This window comes from Glycine soja, chromosome 16, assembly GCF_004193775.1.
Source record: "Glycine soja cultivar W05 chromosome 16, ASM419377v2, whole genome shotgun sequence".
NCBI classification, from domain to species: Eukaryota; Viridiplantae; Streptophyta; class Magnoliopsida; order Fabales; family Fabaceae; genus Glycine; species Glycine soja.
In genome coordinates, this window is record NC_041017.1 from 37,972,148 (window position 1) to 37,997,904 (window position 25,757).

At 31.0% G+C, this 25,757-nt stretch overlaps 3 protein-coding genes across 3 annotated transcripts; 2 read left to right on the top strand and 1 right to left on the bottom strand.

Moving 5' to 3' along the window:
• The first annotated feature begins 10,288 nt into the window (after positions 1-10,288).
• LOC114390258 (NAC domain-containing protein 86-like) lies at positions 10,289-13,959 on the top strand. The gene is made up of 3 exons (XM_028350969.1): positions 10,289-10,562; positions 11,014-11,291; positions 13,344-13,959. Exons 1-3 carry the CDS (start codon positions 10,325-10,327, stop codon positions 13,620-13,622), a joined length of 795 nt encoding a protein of 264 aa, XP_028206770.1. The 5' UTR covers positions 10,289-10,324; the 3' UTR covers positions 13,623-13,959.
• Positions 13,960-16,496: 2,537 nt separating this feature from the next.
• On the bottom strand, positions 16,497-20,707 carry LOC114388935. Its single transcript, XM_028349478.1, has 7 exons — positions 20,285-20,707; positions 20,051-20,149; positions 19,598-19,928; positions 18,885-19,019; positions 18,575-18,660; positions 16,935-17,040; positions 16,497-16,844 (listed from the first exon to the last, which is right to left on the bottom strand). Exons 1-7 carry the CDS (start codon positions 20,554-20,556, stop codon positions 16,767-16,769), a joined length of 1,107 nt encoding a protein of 368 aa, XP_028205279.1. The 5' UTR covers positions 20,557-20,707; the 3' UTR covers positions 16,497-16,766.
• Positions 20,708-22,517: 1,810 nt separating this feature from the next.
• Positions 22,518-25,654, top strand: LOC114389451 (organelle RRM domain-containing protein 6, chloroplastic-like). The gene is made up of 4 exons (XM_028350133.1): positions 22,518-22,827; positions 23,812-23,880; positions 24,016-24,122; positions 25,208-25,654. The coding sequence occupies exons 1-4, from the start codon at positions 22,548-22,550 to the stop codon at positions 25,292-25,294; spliced, it is 543 nt and encodes a 180-aa protein (XP_028205934.1). The 5' UTR covers positions 22,518-22,547; the 3' UTR covers positions 25,295-25,654.
• The last annotated feature ends 103 nt before the right edge of the window (positions 25,655-25,757 follow it).

Consider the following 25,757-nt stretch of genomic DNA (forward strand, 5'->3'; position numbering starts at 1 on the left):
CATCAAAGGTTCTCTTCTAATCATTAATATATTTTATAGGAAAAATACAAATTTCTCACCATTGTACATATTCCTTGATAAATATTCAGGTCAATACTGATCAATGGCCAAAAATTCCAAGTAAAATACCACACCAACGTTATCTAATGGGCATAATGTGAGTGGTTAGGTGACCATAGTATTTGTAACCCTATTATTTTATTGTTCAATGCCACTTGATAAGCCAATAAGGTCATGTCACGTTATCAATTGTCCGCACCTATTTAATAGGCATATCTTAGCCATTTAAAGTCCAGTGTGCCTTCTGAGCTAGGGGTACTCTCTTACTTTTTTCTTCTTTCTCATGACACTGATTTTAACCACAACAAAGGACAGTGGTGAAGTGAACCATCAGATTCAGATCCCTCAAATCTTTGTAAGGAGTCTGAAGGAAACAGTAGCAGAAATGGCACAAGAAAGCATAGACCAACCCTCCCAAACATGACCTTAAATAAATCAGGAACCTCAATGTTGCCTTCTAGCAAGTCCCATTTACCCATTGGACAGACAGTGCCAGAAAATATATCCCTTTGAGGAAAAAAAATGATCCAAGGCTTTGATGTAGAAGATGCCTGTCACTCACCATATTATTACACTTTCACTAGTAGTAGTATCTCCATCATCCATAGGATGCGAAACAAGTTTATCAAACATAAATTAGAGGTTCAATTTCTGACTACATAAATAGAATAAAAAATATGAAGAGGAGAGTTTCTTCTTAATTGATATTTTAATTTCTCGAAGAATTAGTATCAGGATTTTTAACCGTTGGAATATCTTGTTATTAGAAAAAAGAAAAGTGGTATCTCATCTTATCAAGCCAGACATTTATATTTATTTGATTATTTTATATTAGATAGTGACTCAAAAACAGTGTGCGCAAAAATAATAATGCACCACTTGTTCCAAGCGTCCAATTATTTGCAATTAGAACAAACTTAAAGAGTTTATTATTGTGAAACCGCATTATTAAATTAATTCCAGCTATCATTGATTCGATTGCTTACAATTTCCCCTTAGAGTAGAGTGGTCCCTCTTTTTCTGTGTTGATAAAGTGCCATATGGAAAATCCAAAATCAAATGCAATTTCGGGTGTAGGTCGTTGGAACTTTGTTCTAATGCATAGATAATGATGTTATGCGATCGTGGTAGTTTTGTTGTAATCTTTTTGATGCTATAAGAAATTGCAGTGACTGATTCAAATTCAGTTACAATTTTTTTTAATATATTTTCCCGTTTTCTTGTGATTTTCTGTATAATTTAAAGATCAACATCAGAGCCTGACAGGGCCTTGGCATTATTGAAACAGCCATCTCTAGGGAATGCAACTGAACTTGCTTTCAATTCCATATCCAAACATAAATTTGCATAGATTGGTTCACTCTGAGCTGTATTTTTTCTGATCTGTGCTATGCATGAGCATGAATTCCAAGGTGAGGTTACTCTGAATATTTAGAGTGCAAAGTGCAATTTCAACTAGAGATTTAGAGAGAGAGAGAGAGTGAAAATATATAGACACCTGTATATATCAAACACTCCATTAACATTTTTTTTCTTCTTTTCTTATCATATCCATCGTATCACCTAAAATATAATATATACACAAAGTGATGAATAGTGTTTGGTGCATGTCCACCAAACTTCACCCTTCCAATTATTGATTTCATTTCAGTTTTATCACAAGTACATCGTACAAATTAATATTTCTCAGGCCAACTTTAAGGGAGTTCCTTCCAAAGTTGCTATTGAAGAAATTAAATTTCACGTGTAGTTATTTACGATCAATAATGCAAACGAGAAGATATAAGCCCCGGTAATGCTTTGTACTCTTTTTACATTTTTCCCATACCAGCATCAAAGTAGGCCCTGTGGAAAAAAATGCATAAGATTAGTCAGCGAAACATTTTTTGGTCTTTGATTGAAAATCTCACTGGTAAAGCTGACATTAGATCTATGTTTTTTTTTTATATATATATAGAAAAAAATTTGCTTTGGTTGAGAACAGTGATTATGTAAAACATTCTCTAAAATAGGGACCTAAATTGCTTGCAGTTAAATTTCTAGCAATTGACCCTGCAGTCATGATCCAAAGGCTGAACTTTTTATTCTCCTTATATTATATATTATAAGGGTTGGAAAATTAAATTAGGGATAGATTAGAGATTCAACTTCCCCTTCTTTCTTTGAATGTAAGCAATTCACTATCCAAGGTGACTCTAGATTTGAACCCTTAACAGGTAAAATTATGGTTTACTTCTATTGTAAAAACCACTTTTGGATAGTTATATCACGAACAAAGTCAAGGCAACGAAATTTTTTTTTGGGGGAATCCATATAGTGCAATGTTCCAAATTTAGTCAAATTAAGATTGAAGGAAAACTATTCAAGTAATTTAAATGTGTTTGGATTACCTTATTTTATAGTTGAATTTTTTTCAACAACTTCAATTAAAAAAAAATAAAAAAATGTTTGTGACTATTTATCTATCCCCCAACATGGACTCATAAGATGAATTTAGTGCAAATCCTACATCTTCACAAAGGGAGCCTAATATTACACAATGATCACTCTAGAATATTTGTGGATCAGTCAAATCTCCACTTGTCCTCTTAGTTAGCAACAAGAATCAAAAGAAGTCAGAAGTCAGAGTCCTTCTTCATAATCAAACATCAAGGAAAAGGCTGAGGTGGAAGGAGGTAGTCAGTTGGCTGCTTGCTTATCATGCCCCCCAACTTATATATAGTTCTCAAATGAAAAAAAAATAATGTACACCTTTAGCCATTGTATCTACAGGAGCAAGGTACATTTGTTTTTATTTATACCAGATCACTTAATTTTGACAGTGAAACAATTCTGTTAAGTCAAGTAGAATTATTGTAAGCAATAAAGTTTTCTTTTCTAATACAATTGCATAATTGGGTTTGAAACTCTAAATGTCTGGTTAAATTGTACCAATCTCATGTCATATGTGCGTTGATCCATGCACTAAGAGGTATGTATCATTTGGGGTTTTTTTATTTTGAAAGAATTTACTCCCAAAAGGCCAAAAAAATCTATTAATTAATTACTGACTTTCTTTCATTTTTTCGGCATGAGAAAATATATATTTTTGGAATTATATGAGAGAATATTAATAATTAACAAGATCGCTTGGGCCTAAAGTAAGGACGTTAGAGGCCTTATCCTTGAGTTGTCCTTGTCTAGTTGTCTATCATGAATTCATAATAATAATGATAAAGTGATCAATTGTCTTAATTTGTATCCTTCCACTCAGATACTATAAGAATGCTGTTACCACATGTGTTGCTCACAAACAAACAAAAAAAATAGTAGAAAAAGTAATAAAAAAGGAATTTTTTTATTTTCAAAATTACTATTTAAACAAAGTTGGCAAAACTAAATTTTATAAACCATTTCCATATTTATTTTCATTACGATTAAATCTTATTAAGGATATTGATAGAACCTACATAACTATCTCGTTTAATTGCAAGAAATTAAAAGATATAAGTACAAATAATAAGGGAAGAAACGTTTGAAAGTTACATTTACAAACCTCACATTTTTGGTAAAAAGATTTTCACTGGCTCGCGAGTCTAGTTGCTTGTTAATTAGCAGTGTGTGATACAATATCTATCATTCTATCTTATATATTAATAAAACATAACAGTGATTACATTTAGACAATGTCTTGTCTAGTATTGGTTTGGTAGTAACAAAATTAAATATATAGATCAAATAAATATATTACTAAGATTAAAATTAAGTATGTAATAAAACTAGATTTGACACACAATCTTATGGTCTACCTAACTGGAGGGAATGTAACTGAGGTATCTTTTAAGGCAAATCATTCTATTCTAATAATATTTTGTCCCATGATATGTGTAGTTCAATTGATTGAATATTATAATAAATTATTGTAAATTTCTTGATATCTGAATTTGATTTCTAAGAATAAAAAAAATATTTTAGATCTAGTAAAGTTTAAATCATTGTTATCTAAAACAAGAGTTTAAATCATGGTGGGTGAATAAGGCTCACCATTTGTTCCTGAATGTATTTAATAATTATTGAAACATCCAGTTCTGCATTTATAATCTTGTTTACTAGCTAGAGTGGATCGTGTGGTAATTTTATGGTTTTAATTTAGTGGTCTTTGGGTTTGGTGCATAGGCTATAAAGTGTGACTTACATGGTGTGGTAAGAACTAAGAATGACTAGTAGTTCGAATTTTTTTAAATATACAATAGAGGTTTGATCTTTGATTATGTAATAGAAGATTGCTTGTAGGTAGAGGAGTTTTTAAAAAAATGAACAATCTACCCTGCCTTGTTTATTTTAACGGGTTAGCTATGCAAGAGAATAAGTTAATCATATGAGAAATTATTAAGTGGTTTTGTACTATCTATCTCGATCAATTTTTATATGACATATAATTAATTTTTTTAATTTATAAGAAAACAATTAATAATAATTAATTATGTGTCATATAAAAATTGATTGAAATTATATACTAAGTGAGTAAATGGTGTTTTAGAATCATCTATTAATTTTTCCTGAACCGTGAATACTTCTGTCAGAACTACAACTACAATAGTATTTTTATACGAAGCATGGTTTTGAAAGTAAAAACCACTCCAACATGTGCCAGAAGCCCATTCATTATCTTCTAAAATACTCACGCGTTCAGCCCACGAGGCACTGCAGCAAAGGCTATGAGGAAGAACATTTTCTAATCACAGTTCAAACCCATTAACTCAGGGTTGGGTGGGGGGAAGATTTTTGAGTTTGTAGTCCATTGAAAAGTGCCAAACACCAACTTTTTCAAAGATATTGTTTCATACAACTTTTTTAAATAAAAATGTTTTTTTTAAATACCACTTTTTAAAGTTTTCCATGCATTTGTTTTAATTTTTCAAAATAATTAGAACTTGAAAAGAATAAAAAATTTGATTAAAATCACAAACCATTTTGAATAGCTTCTTATAAAAATTAGTTTTTTAAAATAATTTTATGATTGTAAACAAACATAAATTAGTTTCTGTTTTTTTAAATTCTCAAAAAATAATTATAAATCCAAATCATTTTTTCAATCTTAAACAAATGAACTCATTTGCTATATGTATAGGTTTAGTATGTTTGGATTATTGTTAATCCCTTCTAAAAGTACTTTCAGATTAAAATATATAAAACGTGAAACCGCAGTATGAAATCATGATAACTTTGAAGTTACTCTCTGGTGTGATGACACCATGATTTTTGAGTCCTTACCTTCAATTAAAACACACTAGTACAACATATTTGAGAAATCTATCTTGGATGTCAAACATAGGTTGCTAAAAGTAACAAAGGTGTTATTTTTGTTTCAAATGTACTTATGGAGAAAGCTCATTAATTTTCAAACATGTACATATTCTTTTTCAAAAGTATGTTTAGCACTCAAAAATAATTTTAAAATAGTTATCCAAAGCATGAACTATATCTTCTCTTACATGCCAAAACATTATTTTTTTAGGTTTGAAGCGACTACAGTGCATTGGCTCATTTTAATTTTGTTCTAAAATTCAAATTTCATTTTTGAAAAATAGATATAATGAGGACCAAATCCCATTCACTAAATCACAAAAGGATTTGATGATTGATGTTCTCAAAAGCTTAAATTGTTAGGTACGAATGAATTTCTTAGTTATTACAGGTCCAATAGAAAGTAAGACATGCACTATTAAATTAAAGGAGAAAGAAAAGAGAGAAAAAGATGTGCCCTAAAAACCACTAGTTAAAGCCTAAAATGCTGTAAGTTGTGAAACTTGAGCATGCAGTCACATGAATGGGATGGGTCCAACATCCACGTGAGTGAGTATCTGAGTTTTTCCCAAGCTTAATATGCTAATAGCATTGCTCTCATTTGAATTTTTTTTAAAGCAAATTATTTTATCTTGCTTAATGTTTTTTTGGATGAATTCCTAAAATATTATTGCTATAGGTAGTTGTTGAGTGTTGATCTTCACTCCCATGCACAATACATACCTGAAATGCGCTTCAAACAAGAATGATATAACTTCATTAGAAGGAAAATCGAGCCTTTGGGTTGGTAGTTGAATTAAGCAAAGTAATAATCGATTATTTCATAATGACAATTGAGTGAAATAACTCATTTTCTGGTTGGAGTAGGACCGGGAGTTGAATTAAAGCAACATGTCAACCTTCTGATGATCATTAAAAATGTTCCCACGTATGCATCGATCGGATTAAATATTACAAAAATTTTATATTTGCATAATTATAATAAGAGTTAATAGTCTTACCTTACGTTTGAATTTGGATTTTGATCAAAAAGGAAAAAACCTGCACATGGATCCGGACTATCTTTATTAAATTCATATCAAACATGCAATGTATTTAAGTGTCAATATGAGGTCAAGTATGCAGAAAATTAATCATTTGAAAACTAAACAGGTTTAAGGTTATTGGGATCAAAGGAAATAATTTTGGAATCTTGAATATCGTTCCTTGATCATTGAAAATTATGGGGAATCCATTCTAATATTTGATAAATCAAATATTTGTTAAACTACTTTCTCTTTGACCTTGTTCTTGAAGCTTAGAGAGCAAGTTCTTATTTGACATGACAACAAGCAATAATAACTAAAGTTTTGGATTTATATAGACCAACTAAACAAGTCTAAAGAATATGATCGAGTACATTCTTCTTTTGTAACATTGCAAAATCTGAAAAAGTTAAGATGTAATAAGAAAGACATAATAGGCTATAGCTAGAGATCTTGATCAAAGACAACATTAAAGCAATGAGAAAACACAAAAGAAGGGTTAGAATCACCCAAATAAAAAAGGGGACACTAGGAGTGACAAAAGTAAACTCCTAGAAGATATATGGGGATTATTGCTGAGTAATAATTACGTAGAAAGTTAGGTTATAAAGCAAAAGCTCACTGATTCAAGGTGAAAATTTAAAATAAAAAAACGCAGATGAAGGGTAAAAAAAAGAGAAAAGAAAAGAGGGAAGCAAAAGAAAAGTTACTGAAACAACTGAATGGATAAATAGTTCTGCCGCTTGACTTGATCTTCTACAATATTTTCCCTTTTACCATCAAATCTCATTTCAAAGAGTTCTTGTGGCCAGACTTTGTTATATTTCAAACCGGTTAAATTATCACTGTATAAATTCATAATCCATCACTGTAGTATGCAACATTGTTTTTACATTTTAGTGTTTGAAATAATATTATATTTTAATTCCTAGAAGAATAAATTATAAATTAATCTTGACTATTTTTCAAACTTATAATGAAGTCAAATTTTGTGGAATGGTCATTTCCGTAAATATATATATATATATATATATATATATATTTGTCTGGAAAGGTATGAATTTTTGTTTAGCTAAAATATAATTTTTGTCTCTTTTATCTAACTGTAATTTTAATTTTTTTATTTAAAATAATAACATTTAATTATTCTTACTTTAATATAGTAACATTTAATCATCCATTTTTTGAAAATTTGTAATTTTGGTCTAATTTTGATTTTGACTACATTTATTTTTTTCTTTTATTTTAATTAATTTTTTTATATTACCTTTGAATTAATATTTAGGGCTAGAGTAAAATAAATAAAACATATATAAAATTAAAAATTAGACAAAAATTATTCATTTTTTAAAAGTTAGAGAATTAAATATCTTTATTTTAAATTGGGAGATCAAAATTCACAAAATAGACGATAAAAGTTGTACTTTAGCATTTCTTTCTATTATTCGGTTAATGCTTATTCATTCAAGGTTAAATCAAATGATGATATGATTAAAAAATGTTAAATTTTACTTTACTTGCTATTTTTAATTTTATTAAATGATGATTCATTTATAGAAAAAATTGTTTATCAAGTTTGTGTTTCTCATTTAGTTCTTTTAATTATGAACTTTTCTTTTTATTCCTTTAAATATTACGAGTTCCACATTTGATATCTTTCTAAATATTACAAGCTTTTCATTTGATCCTCCCATTTAAAAAAAAAAACTAAATGAAAAAAAAAATTATGACCTTAATTAGAGAAATCAAATAAGAAGAAAACAGAAAAATAAATTAAAAAGGAAACTCATAAAAAAATATAATGATTTTTTAAAAAACCGAAAACTTAATCAAGCCTCAATTTAATGATATTTAGATTCTATTTTATGATTATTAGTATAAACGAATCGTCATAGAAATCAACTGAAGACACTAATTTGTGACTATAAATAAAGTAATGTGGTTATTATAAATGAAAGGCTAAAATAAATAATATAGCTCTTTAAAATTAAATTAAATTAAAAATACACAGGCAATAAAAATACTTATAAGAGCGTGTTTGGATCTGTATTAATTTTAGTAAATCACATTGATCCTGAATCAATTATAGAAGCGCACATCAAAACATGCAATAAGTTTAATAATACCCGGTTGATTTAGAAATTAGAGAAAAGGAAAGGAAATGCAGTAATTTCCCTTTTTATGTTCGTGTTACGTGAAAAAGGAAAACATTTGCGTACCGAATCACATTGTGGTCCTAAAAACATGTCTTTTGCTAAACATGGAAATTTATATCCTCAAATTCTACTTCCGATAGATTGGTGTGGATCACTTAATGTTTGGAATCTCTCGATCTGCCAAGTTTCATAAATGATCCCACGTGAATAAAGACTAAAGTGTACTCTACAGTTTACCATAAGAGGGTACCTTGTCATTATTATTAAATATTATGGGGTGGAGTTTTTTCTTTTTTAAACAATCTTTGCAATGGGGTTTAATTTGAAGTTGCATGTGGCTTGTGACCTCCATCAAAACAATAAAAAAAAAGGTATATATGAAGATTTATTGCTATAAAAAATGGGAAGAAGTAACTCCGCTGTCAAACAGGATCTGACCCCATTCCACCGAACACAAATTAATGATAAATAATATTAACAATTGGTTTCATAGTTAATAACTCAACTCATTTTACTGGAGTTGAATCCTATTCTTTATTTACATGTACAACATTACAATTAAGATATTGAGATTTGAAAGTGTTGGAGATCTTAGGTTGTAACGGTACCAACATAATCTTTGATGTGGTTATTATATATTCTCAGGACATGTAACTGTTAAGTGTGGAAAAATAGTCATTACTAGATACTTCGATGTGCCGCATGACTTATGTAGAGTTTCTATTCCTCTCCCTACACAGTACACACTTTCAAGGTAAATTTTATGACTAAGATTAATTTACACAATCCTAATTACTGCATTCAATGATTCAAAATTATTTCTATTATAATCAATTTTACTTAACTTCTAAACAAATGGACCCTACCAGTAGCTAGAGTGTGGTATTAGTAGACAGATAAATGATAATCATGCCATGTAAGTGTATAATTAAGAATTCGATCATTAAATTTGCGTGTATGAAAAAAATATTTATTGGAAGAAGTTAACCACTTAAATATAGATATCTGTATTCCAACAAATTAGTATCTAACTCAAAGTTGCAAGATACTTGAAGTAAAAAACAATAAATGAACCCTTAACATCTAGCATAGCATCCCGGAAGTTTAAGCTCAAACAAAATTTCATTTCATAGAACAAAGAAGCATGTTAAATGTTAAAAGAGAAAGATACATGCATCAGCATACGGATCATCTACGGAAAACTAACAATTTCAATAAACTGCAGCTTTTAATTAGCATCATAGATATCAAAATTAATTTAATTGTTTCAATCATTATCACACAACTGTCTTAAGGCTTATTATTCAATAATTAAATAAACAATGACCAAGACAGAGGGTCATATACTAAGCTAGTTAGCTTAGTAGTATTATTTAAATTGCTACATTATTTAAATTATATATCAACTTATCTTCTGCTTCTAAAAAGTGTGCTGTGTCTGCTTGTATTAGTGATTGGCTGACCAAGATACATTAATTAATTAGTATATATTTGAACTCTAAAGATCCCTCCCTCTATAGGCCAATGACTAGCCTTCTTTTGTCTCAAAACATTCTCACGAAAGAAAGAAAAAGGGCCATCAATTAAAGTATATATATATTAAGGAAAGCAATGGATTATGGAGGATTTGTAGGATTTAAATGGAAGTACCTACATACAAGGAAGTATATATTATCAGTGATAGGGAAAAGGCTTGTATCAAACGTTATGCCAGAATCTGTAAAATCTGTAAAAGAAAGAGAGAGAAAAAAACTCAAAGATAAGGAACTTTGGTTCCTTTAGGTCTATTTATAAGCAATGATGGTTGTGATGAGTGAAAACACTTTCTTTAGAAGAAGCTGTAATAAGAAAAGAAAGAAGGGAAGAAGAGAAAAAAAAATGTCACCGGTTGGATTACCACCTGGCTTTAGGTTCCATCCAACCGATGAAGAGCTTGTCAACTATTATCTCAAGAGGAAGATCAATGGCCAAGAAATTGAACTTGATATCATTCCTGAAGTTGATCTCTACAAATGTGAACCATGGGAATTAGCAGGTTTTCTTCTTCCCTTTAACAACCCTTCAATTCTTCCAAATACTTTGTTTCTCATATTTGTCACTCATCCATTTATTTACCTATATTGGCTTGCACATTCACATTTTTTTCTCTCACATAGAAACACATTCAAACAGAATAATTTTCATTTTCCAATATCATGCTAGAAATTGTGTTTTCCATTTATGGAGTTATAATATATTAAGTGCCACATTAGGATAGGTAATCTATATGGAAAAACTCTAGCCCCCCAAAATGGGACCAAACTAGCTACATCTTTGGTGGACCATGTATGTGCTTTATTTACTATTTTCGTTTTCATCATATATATTACTATTATTTTGATGTACTATATATATTAACTACATTATTTTCAATTAGGCAAAGTTGTTTAACTAATTGGCAGATTTTGGTGGAACATTTTTTTGATTGTTTAATTTTGCATGGTTAGAGAAATCATTTTTGCCAAGTAGAGACCCAGAGTGGTATTTTTTCGGCCCCCGGGATAGGAAATACCCGAATGGGTATAGGACAAATAGAGCAACTCGGGCAGGTTACTGGAAGTCCACTGGGAAAGACAGAAGAGTTTCATGCCAAAGCAGACCTATTGGCATGAAGAAGACTTTGGTGTACTATAGAGGTAGAGCTCCTCAAGGGATCAGAACTGACTGGGTAATGCATGAGTATCGCCTTGATGACAAAGAGTGTGAGGACACCACTGGATTACAGGTATATATTTTCTACCAATATTAATATATCAACAATGATACATGGACATCTCAACAATATAAACACTTCTCATATTTTTCCATTTCTTTCTTCCTGCCACGTCGTATCACTTATCATAGTATCATCTTTCCTTTTCATCTTCTGCTTTTTTATTTTTTTTTCCTCACATGATGTAAACTAGCATCTGGTGTCCACAAAACATTATTCCAAATAGATATATGATAGCACTATAGTAAAGCTCTTAATGCCTACTTACACAATCAAAAGTGATTAGAAGAAGACCAAAAGAACAGTGTGGAGAGATAAACAGTCACCCTGTGGCAATTATTTACTCTTGTAATTCATTAATTGTCATCAATTTTCATAATCAAGTGATGTCAGTCTAGTTGAGTTTAAAAAATGCATTGCCAATCATGCAACTTGTGTAGTCACTTTGTCATGTCATGTTGTACATATTCACAAGGCAATCAAAACTCCTTTTATTATGAAATCAATAGTTATCCACTTCAAATTCTTTTGGATTCTAACTTACTGCAATCAATGGAGTGAAATAAGCTAAGAACTAGAGATGATTTTGAGGCCTTGGAGAATGAGTATGGCGATCGAATTAGTTAATGACACCTTCCAAATTAGCTTTTACAAGTCACATCTTAGAAAAGTAAATGTTTTTGCTGTATTTAAAACTAGCCTCTGGTGCCCACCTGACCCTTTACCTACTTTCAGAACTCTATTTTGTTTTTGTGTAATATGCACACTTTTTTTCACATATTTGAACTAAAAAGCATGAAGTTCGATGCTTAAGGGAGTGACAAAAGCATTTTTCATTGATTATTTTCAGCCCCTCTTTTTCACAAAGACAAGAAGGAGAAAAAAAAGATAGATAAGCTTTAGTTCCATATTCCCATGATGATCAAATCAGAGTCACACTAGAAACACAGTGAGAATAAAACTTGAAACTGTAGAAATAAATGAAGTACATGAGACATTATACATCTTTGGAGAGTAGAAGAACGTGAAAATTGCATGGCGTGCATGGAAAGCCTTAACTTTTGTAGGAGCTTTATTCCTTCTCTCTCTCATGTTGCTTTATGCTTGTTTATAGTAGGTACTCTATAAACGTATGACTGACATATTCTTTACTTGTGTTACTCTAATACCTCTAAAATGACAAAGTTCTACTGCACCTTGTTCTTTCTTTATTTTAATGCATGTAAAATATAATATAATGCAATGTAATGAGACAAAAGTACCATCCTCCTTATGATTCATATCCCTTCTTGATTAAAATTCTTTAGTTATTGGTGTCTTTGTCAATTGTCATTATTATCTGTTCAACCTTCCTATTCCTGATTTATAGAATTATTAGATTCTAAAAGCCATCAAGGCTTGTGCATCTCATAAAGCAGCTATAATTCTCCCATCACTTTCATTTTGTGTCGGTCACTTTATACTTTATTCCTAAACACCAAAACATACCAATAGGTACCATACTACACCCCAGAAATTTTACAAATAATTAAAAAAAAAAAGGAGAGGGATGGTACCAGTCAATTGTACCAACCAAATATTCGTTATAAGTAAATGTCTAAGCCAGGATGTGTGCCAATCAGGACATGGCGATTATAGCATGGGATTTAGCAATGAAATTAACATAATAATATGTTCCACCCTTTTAGTAACCTAAAAGTGTCCACTTGATTAGGATATAGTAGCAGCAGTATTATATATTCTTAATAAGAAACATGGACAAAACATTTAGCAGTCTTTGAATATTTATGTCACGAGCTTGTTCAGATATTGTCTTTTATGGTTTTAACTATACCACATTGTGTAGATCCGTTTAGGCCTCAATTTTTTACTACACTGCTTTAATTGATCATTTCAAATGTAGGCTAAAAGACCAAAAGCAATTGCTAGCTAGGAAAATCCTATACTGTCGTCATTCTCTGTGTTACTTTAGGCTGCATTAGTTTATATTAACCCAAAAGAGAAAAGTGTCACCAACAAAAGTCCAAATGAAGTTCCTTTCACACTAGTTAAACTATCTTGCAGGATACTTATGCATTGTGCCGTGTGTTCAAGAAAAATGGAATCTGTTCTGATATTGAAGAGCAAGGACAATGTAGTATATCACTAATTGAGAGCTCCCAAACCATTACTAATGAGTGTGAAACCATGTCTCCTGACATACCAGGGGCATCATCATCATGCTTGGAAGAGGAGGACAAAGATGATTCTTGGATGCAGTTCATTACAGAAGATGCATGGTATTCTTCTAATGCAGCTATGGTTGGTGGTGAAGAAGTATCACATGTTACATTTACAAACTAATATTTTCAAGACCAAATGGCAGGCCAAATTGGTGGTGGATAACTTGGGAGCTGGATATGAATATAAATATATACATTTCATCATATAATAAAATATTTATACCTTTGCCATATAACTGTTATTAAGAGATTTAACTTTTGTTTTTCTGATTATTATTATACTTAATTGGTGAGGATGGTTTGGTTTGTTTTGGTTTGGTGGGCTTGTTAATTAGGGTCATATTATGGCATTGATTTTATACATTTTTGTACTAACCTCTATCTCGAGGTGATCTGGGTGTTATTTGTGGAATAAGTATAAATCACAACTCAAGTGTTAATTAGTTTCATCATGTTAATTTTTCATTGGGAGAAGGAATTTTAGCACTGAAGAAAGGCAGTGAAATGTATAATTAACTATGTTAAGCTTGTTTACCAAAATTTTAGACAGTGTTTTGTCAAGTAATTTTGAAACCGATTGATCTCTAAATGCTACAATTTACATGGACAAAACTAGCATTAAGAAAATTTTAATCCAATGAAATTTTTAGATGATCAGTCAGACTACTCAAACATGCTTTTTAAATTACATACTAAATGAACAACTACGTTGATATCCAATACATAGTTAACAGAATTGCATAATAGCGTAACTAATAGAACTATCAAAACCTTTCACAGAGCTTTGCAATGAGCAGCATACAGAACATCATGTGTAAATGTAAACTCCGTCTTGTCCCCATGACAAGCAAAAATCTAACCACATCATCCATTCAAATTCATTAGCTATTAAAACGAAAGATCTGGCACTTTCAAGCTCTGGTACTTTATACACAACAGAATCAGTGCTCCTAAAAGTAAAAATAAATGTACAGCAAACATGACTAATCAATGAGAAAACAGTGAACTTTGTTGGCATAAGCTGTAATAAATGACTAATTTGGTGAAGATGTAACAAATATTTTGTTTTGATTTTCCACTAATTATGGCACTTTGATCACCTCATTCTTTTTCTTTTGCATCAGAGCTGAGTTTCATGGTTTAATTTTCTGTACACATTGTATGAACAGATTCTTATATTTTATATTCTGAGTTAAAGAATATAATAAGATGGTATACAATTTCAAGAAATTAATTATATAGATTTTTGCTAAATGCAATTCCAAGATCACAAAATGTATAAACATGTAAAACAAGTTTTGAACCACCAAGTTAATAATAGAATGAACTGGAAACATCATGTTTGGGTTCCATCAGTAAGATTCTCTTATAATATCCTGCAAGCAATTCTATACTTTCTTAATTGACTACTCCTTTAGAAATTCAAGATATCTATCCTCAAAAAATTAAAATCTATTTATCAATCTGATTTTAAATTAAATCATTTTCCAATGAGAAACTATTAGTTCAAAGCAATGAATATTGTACTTAAAACAAAATAGGCTGTGATTATGTGATAGGAAAGGAACTGAATTTCCTGTCGACAGTGAACTGTTACAAAGGTAATAAACAGCAGATGTACTAAATAAAAAATTAATTATTGATTACAAATTGAATAAATTTTCTATAAGGATATTCTAAAATGAAATCAAATGTCTGAATATATATATATATATATATATATATATATATATATATATATATCATCGCTACAATTGCCATCATGATCCATGTTGTCGTCACCATGATGATCATCGTCATTGTCATCGTTGTCATTATCACTATTGTCGACATGGTGGTGTTAAACACAATGATCGTTGTTTCCATTATGATCATAGTTATCAGCCATGGTAATGATGACAACGAAAATAATGACGGCGACAACAATAACAATCATGATAGTGATGACAGATATAACAGCAGATGCAACAACTATCATGACAATGTGGCTACAACGACATGATGGTGGTGGTGACCATGATCACGATGGTAATAATGACAAGTATCAACAATTGAATTCTTTCATAAATTTTATTTTATTTTGTATTCAAACACACACACGACACATAAATTAACTTATTTGTTCATTTGTAAGCAATTGTTATTTTAAATTCAGTTACATATTAAAAATATTCATATTTTGATAAGTGATATTAAATGTTTTAAAGTAGGAAAAATCTAAATGCATATTATAATTTTAAAATCTTAATGTTCTTTACTTAATACACTTTTATTCATGCATTTAGTTATCAAAATTAAATTTTTTATTTGAATAATCAAATAAAAACAAAAATCATGCATATTATACAACTAACAAGATATTTTACATAAACAATTAATATTTATAAATCTTACTTTTAATACTAAAAAATATACAGTACTAAATACATACAAAATTCAAATGGTATGTGTTAACACCTAATATTATCCCAACTTTCTTCTCCTTTATTTTATTTATTCAGTATTTATTATATTTTTTAATTTCATTATAAAAGAAAAATCATTAAAAATGGTTTTATTCTTTTTTATTAAAATAATGAAAAAATAAAGGAAGTAAAAGAAAAAGAGAAAGAAGCAAACTCATTCTTCTTTTCATCACATAACCCATATTTAATTTCAAATCTCATAAGTCCACCTCCTAATCAAGATCTAACTCACCCAAGACCCATCCACATCTCAAGATCCAACTTAAATCACCTTGACATGAAACCTTAGTAACTACATATCTTTATGAATAGGCCATCAACTTCACACCTCATCTTTATCCAACGGGTTCAAACTCGTCTTAGTTCTTCCAATCTCAATTAACTACAGATTTTATGTGCGGCTCCACAAAGAAAGAAAGAAAGAAAGAGAGCCTTCATCTCTTGACTGCACAAGTCTCAACTTGATGATCACAACAGCATTTTTTCAAAAATAGAACAAGGAAGAGAAGAGGAAGATTTTAGACGCAGTGTTTAGTCAAATAATTTCGAAACCAATTGATTTCTAATGCTACAATGTTACATGGACAAGACTTAACATTATCCAAATAAATATCTAGATGATTGGAGGGACTATTCAAACATTATTTTGCATTACATAATAGAATAAATAACTACTACATGGATACCCAAAAAATAGTTAAGAGAGTTGCATAATACACTAATTGATAGAACTATCTAACATTTCACACGACACATCTTGTATACTCCTTCATCTCCCCATGTCAAGTGCAAATATCGGATCACACCTTCCATTTTTCAAATTCATCCGCTGTTAACATAAAAGAGCTCGCATTTCGATGTCCACCACCTCCAAATTCCTAACGGAAGAGAAAAAGATATTAGGTACAAGTATAACTAACAAGAGTCACATTGAAGATACAATAAGCACAATTTGATAAAGGAACAACCTGAGAGATAGGCGTGGTATCTTCATTCTCCACACTCCTCAGACTTATTTTTAGCCTTTGATCATTTTCAAGCTCTGGTACATTATAAACAACAGCACCAATACCCCTACAAGTAAAAATAAATGCAGAAATCAATGAGAAAACATTAAATTCTGTTTGTGTAAGCTGTAATGGATGATTTGCTGAAGATATTACAGATATTTTGTTTTGGTTCTCCACTAATTGAGGGACTCCAATCATCTTAGCCTATTTCTTTTGTATGTCGGTTATAAGTTCCATGGTTTAATTTTCTATGCACATTGTATAACTAGCTTCTTGTATTCAGAGTTTAAGAACAGTCAGATGGTATACAATTTCAAGAAATTGATTATGTAGATTCTTGGTCAATGCATTTGCAAGATCACAAGATATATAAACATGTAAAACAAGCTTTAAACCACTGAGTGAATAATAGAATGGACTGAAAATTCATGTTTAAGTTCCATCAAGAGTCCCTTATAAATCCTACAAGTAAATCTATACTGTCTTAATTATCTGCTCCTTTAGAAATTCTGAATATATTCTTGGGCCTTTGGAATCTATTTATCAAGCTGATTTCAACTAAATCATCCCCCAATGCGAAACTATAAGTTCAAACCAATGAATGTTGTACCTAAAACAAATTAGGCAGTGATTATGTGATAGGAACCGATTTTACTATGGATTAATAGAGAAAATATTCAAAGAACAAATCATCTGATTACAATCGTAATATGCACTACGCTGAAAGTATAGAAATTGAGAATGAAAATAAACAAATCACAATGTTTGCCTCTAACTACCCAAATGATTGCCTACCCCAAAACTACATGCAGCCTCTAACTTTACCACAATGCTTTCAGCACTTGCTTCCATCTATGCAAGTTTGTCATAGCCTACACAATTCCCTCTTCTGCCCTTGCCCACATAGGAGTGCCTAACATTAAAACTACAGAATTGTGGATATTTGGAGTTTTTACTGCATATGCATATATTTCGATAATTTAATTTCTCTCCCCACCTCCACTCTCATCTTCATCTTCCTTTTATTCTCAGGACACCCTAATAATAAAGGAAAGAGTTCCATAAGATCTCGTGTTTTCATCCTGTGGAAAGCCCACATTCAGAATTTGAAAATCCTTTCACTGTTACAGAGTTAATTCCAAGGACGAAAAACATACCTAGTCATATAAATTAATTACTGAACTCAATCAAATTAACACTTTGCCCTCGTCATTGGAGGTGTCACAATGGCTAGTGATAAGACTAAAATAGTGTATATACATATGTAAGGGACAATCCTCACCCTTCATCCTAACATTTGGATTTGGACCTAACTCAACCTCAAAAGTTTACTCATACGATGAGGGTTGTCCCTTAGATACACTATTTTGGTCATATCATTAATCAATGCAAAATCCCAACACTCACCTCAAAATGCTTTTCAATAAAAAATTTTAGGGAGAAAAGGGAAAGATAAAAAGCTTTAAATTTCTACTGCACAACCTCTGCAATACTAAAACTAGGATATATCACTAAATAAGGGATTTTCCAAGAACTCAGTTGGAGAATAATAGCAATATAACTTAACTAACAGTGACAAGAAAATAAAACGAACAAACCTCAAATTCATTTTCTGGCTTTTAGTAGCTAATTGATGTCCCAATTCACTTCTCAACTCTGAAAGAGCAGTATCCGCATTGACAGCCTACAAATACAAATAGTTGAAAACAACAAGATTTTCATTTGTTCTCTCCTTCTAACCAAGATAAGGTTTCACAAAACACAACAAAGACTCAACATATGTATTAGAAATTAGCGGATACATGTGTAACCAAAATTGCAGATTGATGGTTTCAAGAAATTTGACTGCAAAAGCAAGGCATAAAAGGAAGGAGGAGAGGAAATACAGGGAAGAACAATCAAACATACCAGGCAATAACCAAATTCAGCATTCCCAAGGGCAATTTCATATGACTTTCTGAGACAATCATCGATTAGTTTTTGCTTGTCCGATAAGCTCACCGTGCCTGTACTAATAATATTATCCAAGTCTAGTGAAAGCAACTGCCACAATTCACAAGATTGTCAATTATTTCAAGTTTTCAACTATATGCACAAGGGAAAACAATGTAAGCTCATCTCATTATCTTGGTGGAACCTATCCTGCATTCACTTATCCCAGCCACATTTTAAGTGTAAAAACAAAGAACTATCTCTCCTACTGAGGCAGGGGAAATTTATGCCAACTACTTTACATAAAGTAGAATCATCACAATAAACTCATAGACAAATTTAAAGCAGAAAACAAGGGAGCAAAACATCTTCAAGCAACTTATCATTTATCAATGTGCATGTTCAATTAGACACCAGTAACACAAACTCAAATAATATTAATAATGATAATAACAAGAGTTTAATTTTGATACACTGTTAGCATAAGATTTTGACACTATCAACCAATTTATCATAAACATGAGTTTTAATGAAATTATTACAAAAGTAAAATATTTAAAATTATATGACAATCCATGATTGAATGAAAAAGTAAAAAACCTTCACATTGCTAGAGTATTCCAATCAAATTCTAATATAAAGCAGAAAGGTTGGAAAAACACTGTAAGGCAAAGAGAGCATGCAATTACCTGATCAAACAAGGAAGGGTTTTTCCTGGCATCAAATTCAATATCCAAATCCTTCAAACCGCTTCTAAAAGCTTTGCTGTTCGGGAGTCTCCACCTCCAAAGGTCCCCATCTTCAATATACAGAAAAAGTTTCCTGACACGCTCGAATTCTTCGAGAATTGAGGGGTGCTTAACCGCAACATCAGGACTAAAAATCTTATCTTTGAAGTAATCAAAAGCAATAGTAGCCCCACTCCTCTCCATGTCAATAACCTTAACCACATTCTCACCAAGTGAAGCCTCATTGCCTAGCCTCTCAAGAGCAGTTTTGTGATGGTCCAAAACAATCACCCTACACCCCCCAAGAATACAACACAAACAAAGATAACTCAATCCTATAATACTTCCAAGAAAAATAAAAAGTTTCAAAAATGCATCTTGGAATAGGAAAACAGAAGTAATGAAAGCAAGCACCTTGGAACTTTGGTGGAGATTTCCTGAACAAACCCATCGGGCCCCACAAAATCTAAGAGATAAAGATCACCAATTTCATTCAGAGGAAGATCTTCAGCACTGAAAATTGCAACCCAAAAGAAGAAGAAAAAATACATATATGAATCAAAAACCATAGCAATAGAACATATAGCATAGCAATGATTGCAACCAGAATGAAGGGTACAAAAAGAAGATGCTGAATGAAGCAAAAACCTGAGGGGGTTGAAGACAGTGTTGGGAAAGAAAAGAGGAGAGAATGATGAAGTGGCCTTAAAGTAAAGATGTGCAGCAAGGGCAGCAAAAGCACCATCAGGGCAAGGGTAGTGATAAAGTATAGCAGGTGAACAATGATTGTTGTTATTGTTATTACCCTTCTTCTTCATAATCATGTTAATGGCATTGGAGATGTTGTTGTTGTTGTGCAGTTTGGCTTGTGACAGCAACATGGTACTAGTTCTGTTCTGTTGGATTATGACATGATTCATTCATGAGTCATGGTTATTAACATTTACTGGGACGGCACAAATTCCTAGGCTTTGTTTGGGAAGAGGATCTTGTGCAGTTTGGGAGTAACTGCACAAGGTGAAGTTTCTCTATCCAGTATCCAATGGTTCTTGTTTAATTTTAGTTTTTGAAATTTTGTGAATAATAAAATTGGGGTATTTTTTATGGCTAGGATTGTGTGCAATGGGTAGTATATATATTTACGCAAGTTGTGATCAGATAGAATCGGTTAGGTATTCAGAGACGGCACTTAAAAATAACAAAGAGATAAGGACAGTTATTTATGATTTAATAAATTACTTGTTCATGTCAAAAAATAAATAAATTACTTTGTTTTGTACAGGAAAATAAATTACATATTAGATGATAATTAGATAAATCTAAATAATAAAATAAAAAAAAATAAAAAAATTGAATTAATCAAATCTATTTAAAATATATCTTATGTGACTTAATCTCAAATCATATATTTTTATACTTAGATAATGATATATAATTTTATTCTCCTAAAATTTTATAGAGAATATCTCTTAAAAAATATCTTATGCTTTTTCTGTACAACAGAATCATCTTTATCTTATTAAAAAAATTATCCTCTTATATATAGGATGATTATCCTTACTCTTATATTACGTGTTATTACAGTCACTATAGAACGATTGTTTCTAGTTATGAATATAGGTAAGATTACACTTCACAACAAGATGAAAGATGAGTTTTTTGAATAATTATCTCTTCTTATTCGTTGAAAAATAAATTACTAAAAAGTTTAGTATAGATTCAATTATATAGGAGTTTCATGATATGCAAAAAAAGACGTTTCATGATTTTATAGATAATTCGTATCATTAATATTTTGAAACATTATATTTTTATATAAAAACTTGTGTGTATATATTTTTGTAGAACATTTTATGTTTACGTAATCGTCCCCTAACGCTGAATGTCAGCGTGGTCCCTAAGTATGATCGAATTGATAAAAATATGTATCTCTTGTGATGTCTTTCATAAAAATTAATAACACTTCACAAAAGTATGTATTCTTTCATAAAAATATTTGTGATGTCTTTTTGAAAAGTTGTATCTCTTGCTAAAAGGGATAAGACACATATCTCTTGAAATAGTTGTATCTCTTATCTAAAGATTTATGTTAAAAAAAAAAAAAAAGCCTGTTATCTTTTTTTCCGGTGAAATAGAAGGAAAAACAATATGCAAGAACAACGGTAAATATAAAGTAAGGTACAAAATCAAAGACCCTAATTTGGCCCCATCAAAGAGGATAAACCATAGCTAGACAAGTGATTAACAACTTGATTACCTTCTCTCATAACATAAGATCAAGTAAGGAAATCTTACCTAAAGGCATAAGATGAGTTATAAATAACTTTTTTTTTAAATCAAATTAACTAATCTCACCTGGAACAGTTTAGTGGTCGGTCCATTAATTTTAAAAATCATCTCTTATCATAACGATTAAGGATCATTCAAACAAACATAAGATGGGTGAAAATTATGCATAAAACTAGTTTGAATTTATATTTGTTTTTAATCCAAAAAAACATTTTTTTATTAAAGAAAAATAATTAAATAAATATATATTACGCATAAATATAAATTATTTTATTACTTATTATTAACTTTTTTATCTTATAAGTAGTCATTTATAAGAATTTTCAATTTTTATATCTTAATTTTTTTATTTTTTTGTGAAAACTTAAAATATAATAATAATAATAATAATAATAATAATAATAATGAATTTAAATCCTACAGGTTCAACCACATTTTAGAATATTAAATCCCTTTTAAAAATATTGTTGATAAACGTCATAAACTCAGCAGTCAGCACGTTATGAGCCCTCCAAATTTCTGGTTCTGGGTGTAAAGCAAAAACCCGGTCCGGTCCGGTCCGGTCGAGTCCAGCCCATATAAACTTGAACGTTTGTTTGGCAGTGCCGAGGAAACATTTGCAATGGCTAACAACGTCGTTGTTGTTCTTAAGGTAGCTCCTGTTTCTCTGCCTCCATTTCCCATAACAAACAATGCTCTCACTTTCAAGAGCCAAAGACACACACTTCATCTGAATTGCTTCCAAACCAAAAACAGAACAACCTCATTCCCTTCTTCCTCGTCAATCCTCAGAAACAAAGCTAGTTGCTCTGTGTTGGCGTGTCTCCCTCCTGAATCCTCAACCTCATCTTCCACTGCTAAACCCTCTTTTCCTTCTCCTCAAACTAAGCTTTATGTCAGTGGTTAGCTACTCTTACTCTTCTCCTGTTGTTGTTACCCTTTTCGTTTTTCTTATCCGAATTTGCCTACGATTGAGAAAGGTTTCAGCTTTTTTTTTCTTTTTCCTCTTGTGGGTCTCGTCCCTGTTGGGTGCCGGTGTTGATAATAGTTTTGTTTGCTATTACAAATGGGAAATTGAGATTAAAAAAAAAAGGGTTTTCATTTACTTTTAGAATGAGGGCTAGTTTGATTGTGAAGGATGGTTTCGTTATTTCTTTGAAAAAGATGGTTTTACATGGGAGAAAAAGGAAGGGATAATGTTATGGTTTTGGTATGAAGAAGAGTAGTGAAAGGCTAGTATTTTTGTTAGGATTGTTGTGGATTTGATTTTGAGCATAATTCAGTTGTGGGAATTTTGCACTGCTAAATGTTTTTTTATGCTGAAGGATTTAATGTAATGGTGGGAAGGTGACCGGTATCTCTAGATTCTGTTAGGTGTTTAACATCATATCATCTCTTAATTTTTTTCAACTCATAAGGATTCAGAAAGAGAAATAATGTTATGAGAGAATTTATATGAAATTTGAGATTCTACAAGATTACGATCATATTTTTTTTGTTTCAACTGTTAACCTCTTTGGGTCGGTGTTAAGTTATCATTATTTATTTTCTTAATGCATTTACTGTCTAGCAAAAATGTATTTTTTCATTGAGCAACCAACTTCATAAAATAAGGCATTTTCAAAACCTTTCATTGCGAATGATGTAAATTTCATCAGTAATGAACCTTGATGTCACTCATACACCACCTGTGATTGCTTTTGATTCAATTGCCATTTCCCATATTTTGCTACAGTCTACAGATTGTATTCATTATTTTATTGTGAATATATTTTTAGGACGAATCCTTGCAATTTGTTGTGAATATCTTTGGTATTTGATATTTGATTGTGTATATGTATATTTCTGAATAATAACTTTATAAATGATATTTCTTGTTTTTTCAGGGCTATCATTTCGTACCACTGAAGAGAGTTTGCGAAATGCATTTAAGAATTTTGGTCAACTTGTGGAAGGTAGGAATGGAAAATACTGATGTTTTCCTCTTTGTCAATTATGCTATTTGACTACAATTTAGGGTTCAGTATCTGTTAGCCATGTGCCAGTTCTAATCAATTACACTCTATACTTATTTGCTTAACTTATAACAGTCAAGCTGGTGATGGATAGAATTGCAAATAGACCAAGAGGGTTTGCTTTTCTTCGTTATGCAACTGAAGAAGAGTCGCAGAAGGCTATTGAGGGAATGCATGGAAAGGTATGATTTTGGTTGTTTCCTACGGTGTTATTTTGAAATCTCAGATGCATAAATGGAAGTTTATCTTATCCAGGAGAGTAATTTGGAGAGTTCGAGTTTTTTGCAACTTCCTTTGGTTTGCTAACTTTAAGTAATTTAGAGAGTAATTTGTAGCATTTGCTAAGTGCTAACAAGGCATCCTCTGCTTAACTTTCCTATTTGTAATTACATTTCAACATGCATATATGCACTACACAAAGTGCACATAATCACCTATGGATAGTATTCTAAATTCTAATAAGCTGACTCCTGTATGCACAAAAACACAGGATAATACACAAGCAAATAAAAGCACTTATTTTACAGATAGAGTTTATACGAAATCGTTGCATTGAATTTTATATCGTTAGCATGCCATTAGGTTGATTGACACTGTTGGAATTGTACTTGGTTTCTATATATTTCTTCATTGACTAAATTTTATAATGGGCAATGGCTATCCCAAGGCTTACCTTGGTTACAAGGGTGGATTTTTAAGATTTTTAAAGGGAATGAATAAGAATATAATTATGGTTTCATTTTGTATGTTGAAAACTAATCAAGAAACTAAATTGAACTTTCTAAACGAGTCAAAATATGTTGAAGAATTATTCATGAAATTGAGTGAGATGAATCCAATATTTCTAAAGCATCTCTTATTGTTCAATTGTGAAACGGTAAAATTTGATGCAGTCAATACTCAAGATACTATTCACTGTGAACTGTCAAAGGATCACTAGATGTCTAGAAGACAATTTATTTTAATCCCTTAAACGTGATCTGGAACTATTTGCTCCCTATGACTGAGGGTTTAAATTGTTTTAATGTCTTTTATGTTACAAGGCTTAAAATTTGAATGTCTATTCTTTATAGAATCAGATGTAGAAAGTTTTTTTATTGGGAAGTGTAACAATAACAATGCACTTCACTGTGATTTTCAATGCAATCCCAACTTAACTTTCTACTTGTTGAATCCTTTTTTTTTCTTTCCCTGATTGCTATCTTTAATTTACTAAAGAAAGTCTTGCTTTGCTGGAATACTGACAAGAAAGAAACCACTTTTTCAGTTCTTGGATGGAAGGGTCATATTTGTGGAAGTTGCCAAACCGAGATCAGAGTTAGCGCCAAGGAAACAGGAAGACACTAGATTGTAATGAAGATCCAATCAAAGGATACAGTAGCCATATGTTCATCTTGGATTCTTGGTGTGCAATAGGAAGAATCATTGCAGCATTGTACTTGACATTTTATAAAAGACCCCTACTTGATTAAAGTTTTTTGCCTCCCTTATTTTCCACCCCACTGACACTCTTAGGATTCAGCAATGAAAACTCTTTTAAGCACCACGGCCATTTCTGCAATATATTGCCAAATTTATGCCATTTGTGCATAATGTACTCGTTGACAATGTTACAAATGTCAATGGCGTTTCTTGAAGTAGTTGTTATCAGAAATCAGAATTTTGTTGCTGACTTGCCTTAAATGATTACTAATGAATTTTAATCTTAAATGTATACCGTATGATGAAGTTATAGGACAAGTTGCTTGTGTTTGAAGTATTGTCTTAACACTTGACCAAAATACAGTACTGAATTAAGAGATATAACTTTCTTCTAT

Bases quoted from the DNA above. Each gene is read 5' to 3' on its own strand.
- LOC114390258 (XM_028350969.1), top strand. From the start codon at position 10,325: ATGATGGTTGTGATGAGTGAAAACACTTTCTTTAGAAGAAGCTGTAAT. The intron at 10,563-11,013 runs GTTTTCTTCTTC...TTGCATGGTTAG, and splicing joins TGAACCATGGGAATTAGCAG to AGAAATCATTTTTGCCAAGT. The intron at 11,292-13,343 runs GTATATATTTTC...ACTATCTTGCAG, and splicing joins AGGACACCACTGGATTACAG to GATACTTATGCATTGTGCCG.
- LOC114388935 (XM_028349478.1), bottom strand. From the start codon at position 20,556: ATGAATCATGTCATAATCCAACAGAACAGAACTAGTACCATGTTGCTG. The intron at 19,020-19,597 runs GTAATTGCATGC...GAATTGTGGCAG, and splicing joins ACCCTTCCTTGTTTGATCAG to TTGCTTTCACTAGACTTGGA. The intron at 16,845-16,934 runs GTTGTTCCTTTA...CTCTTCCGTTAG, and splicing joins ATACCACGCCTATCTCTCAG to GAATTTGGAGGTGGTGGACA.
- LOC114389451 (XM_028350133.1), top strand. From the start codon at position 22,548: ATGGCTAACAACGTCGTTGTTGTTCTTAAGGTAGCTCCTGTTTCTCTG. The intron at 22,828-23,811 runs GTTAGCTACTCT...TTGTTTTTTCAG, and splicing joins AACTAAGCTTTATGTCAGTG to GGCTATCATTTCGTACCACT. The intron at 23,881-24,015 runs GTAGGAATGGAA...AACTTATAACAG, and splicing joins TTTTGGTCAACTTGTGGAAG to TCAAGCTGGTGATGGATAGA.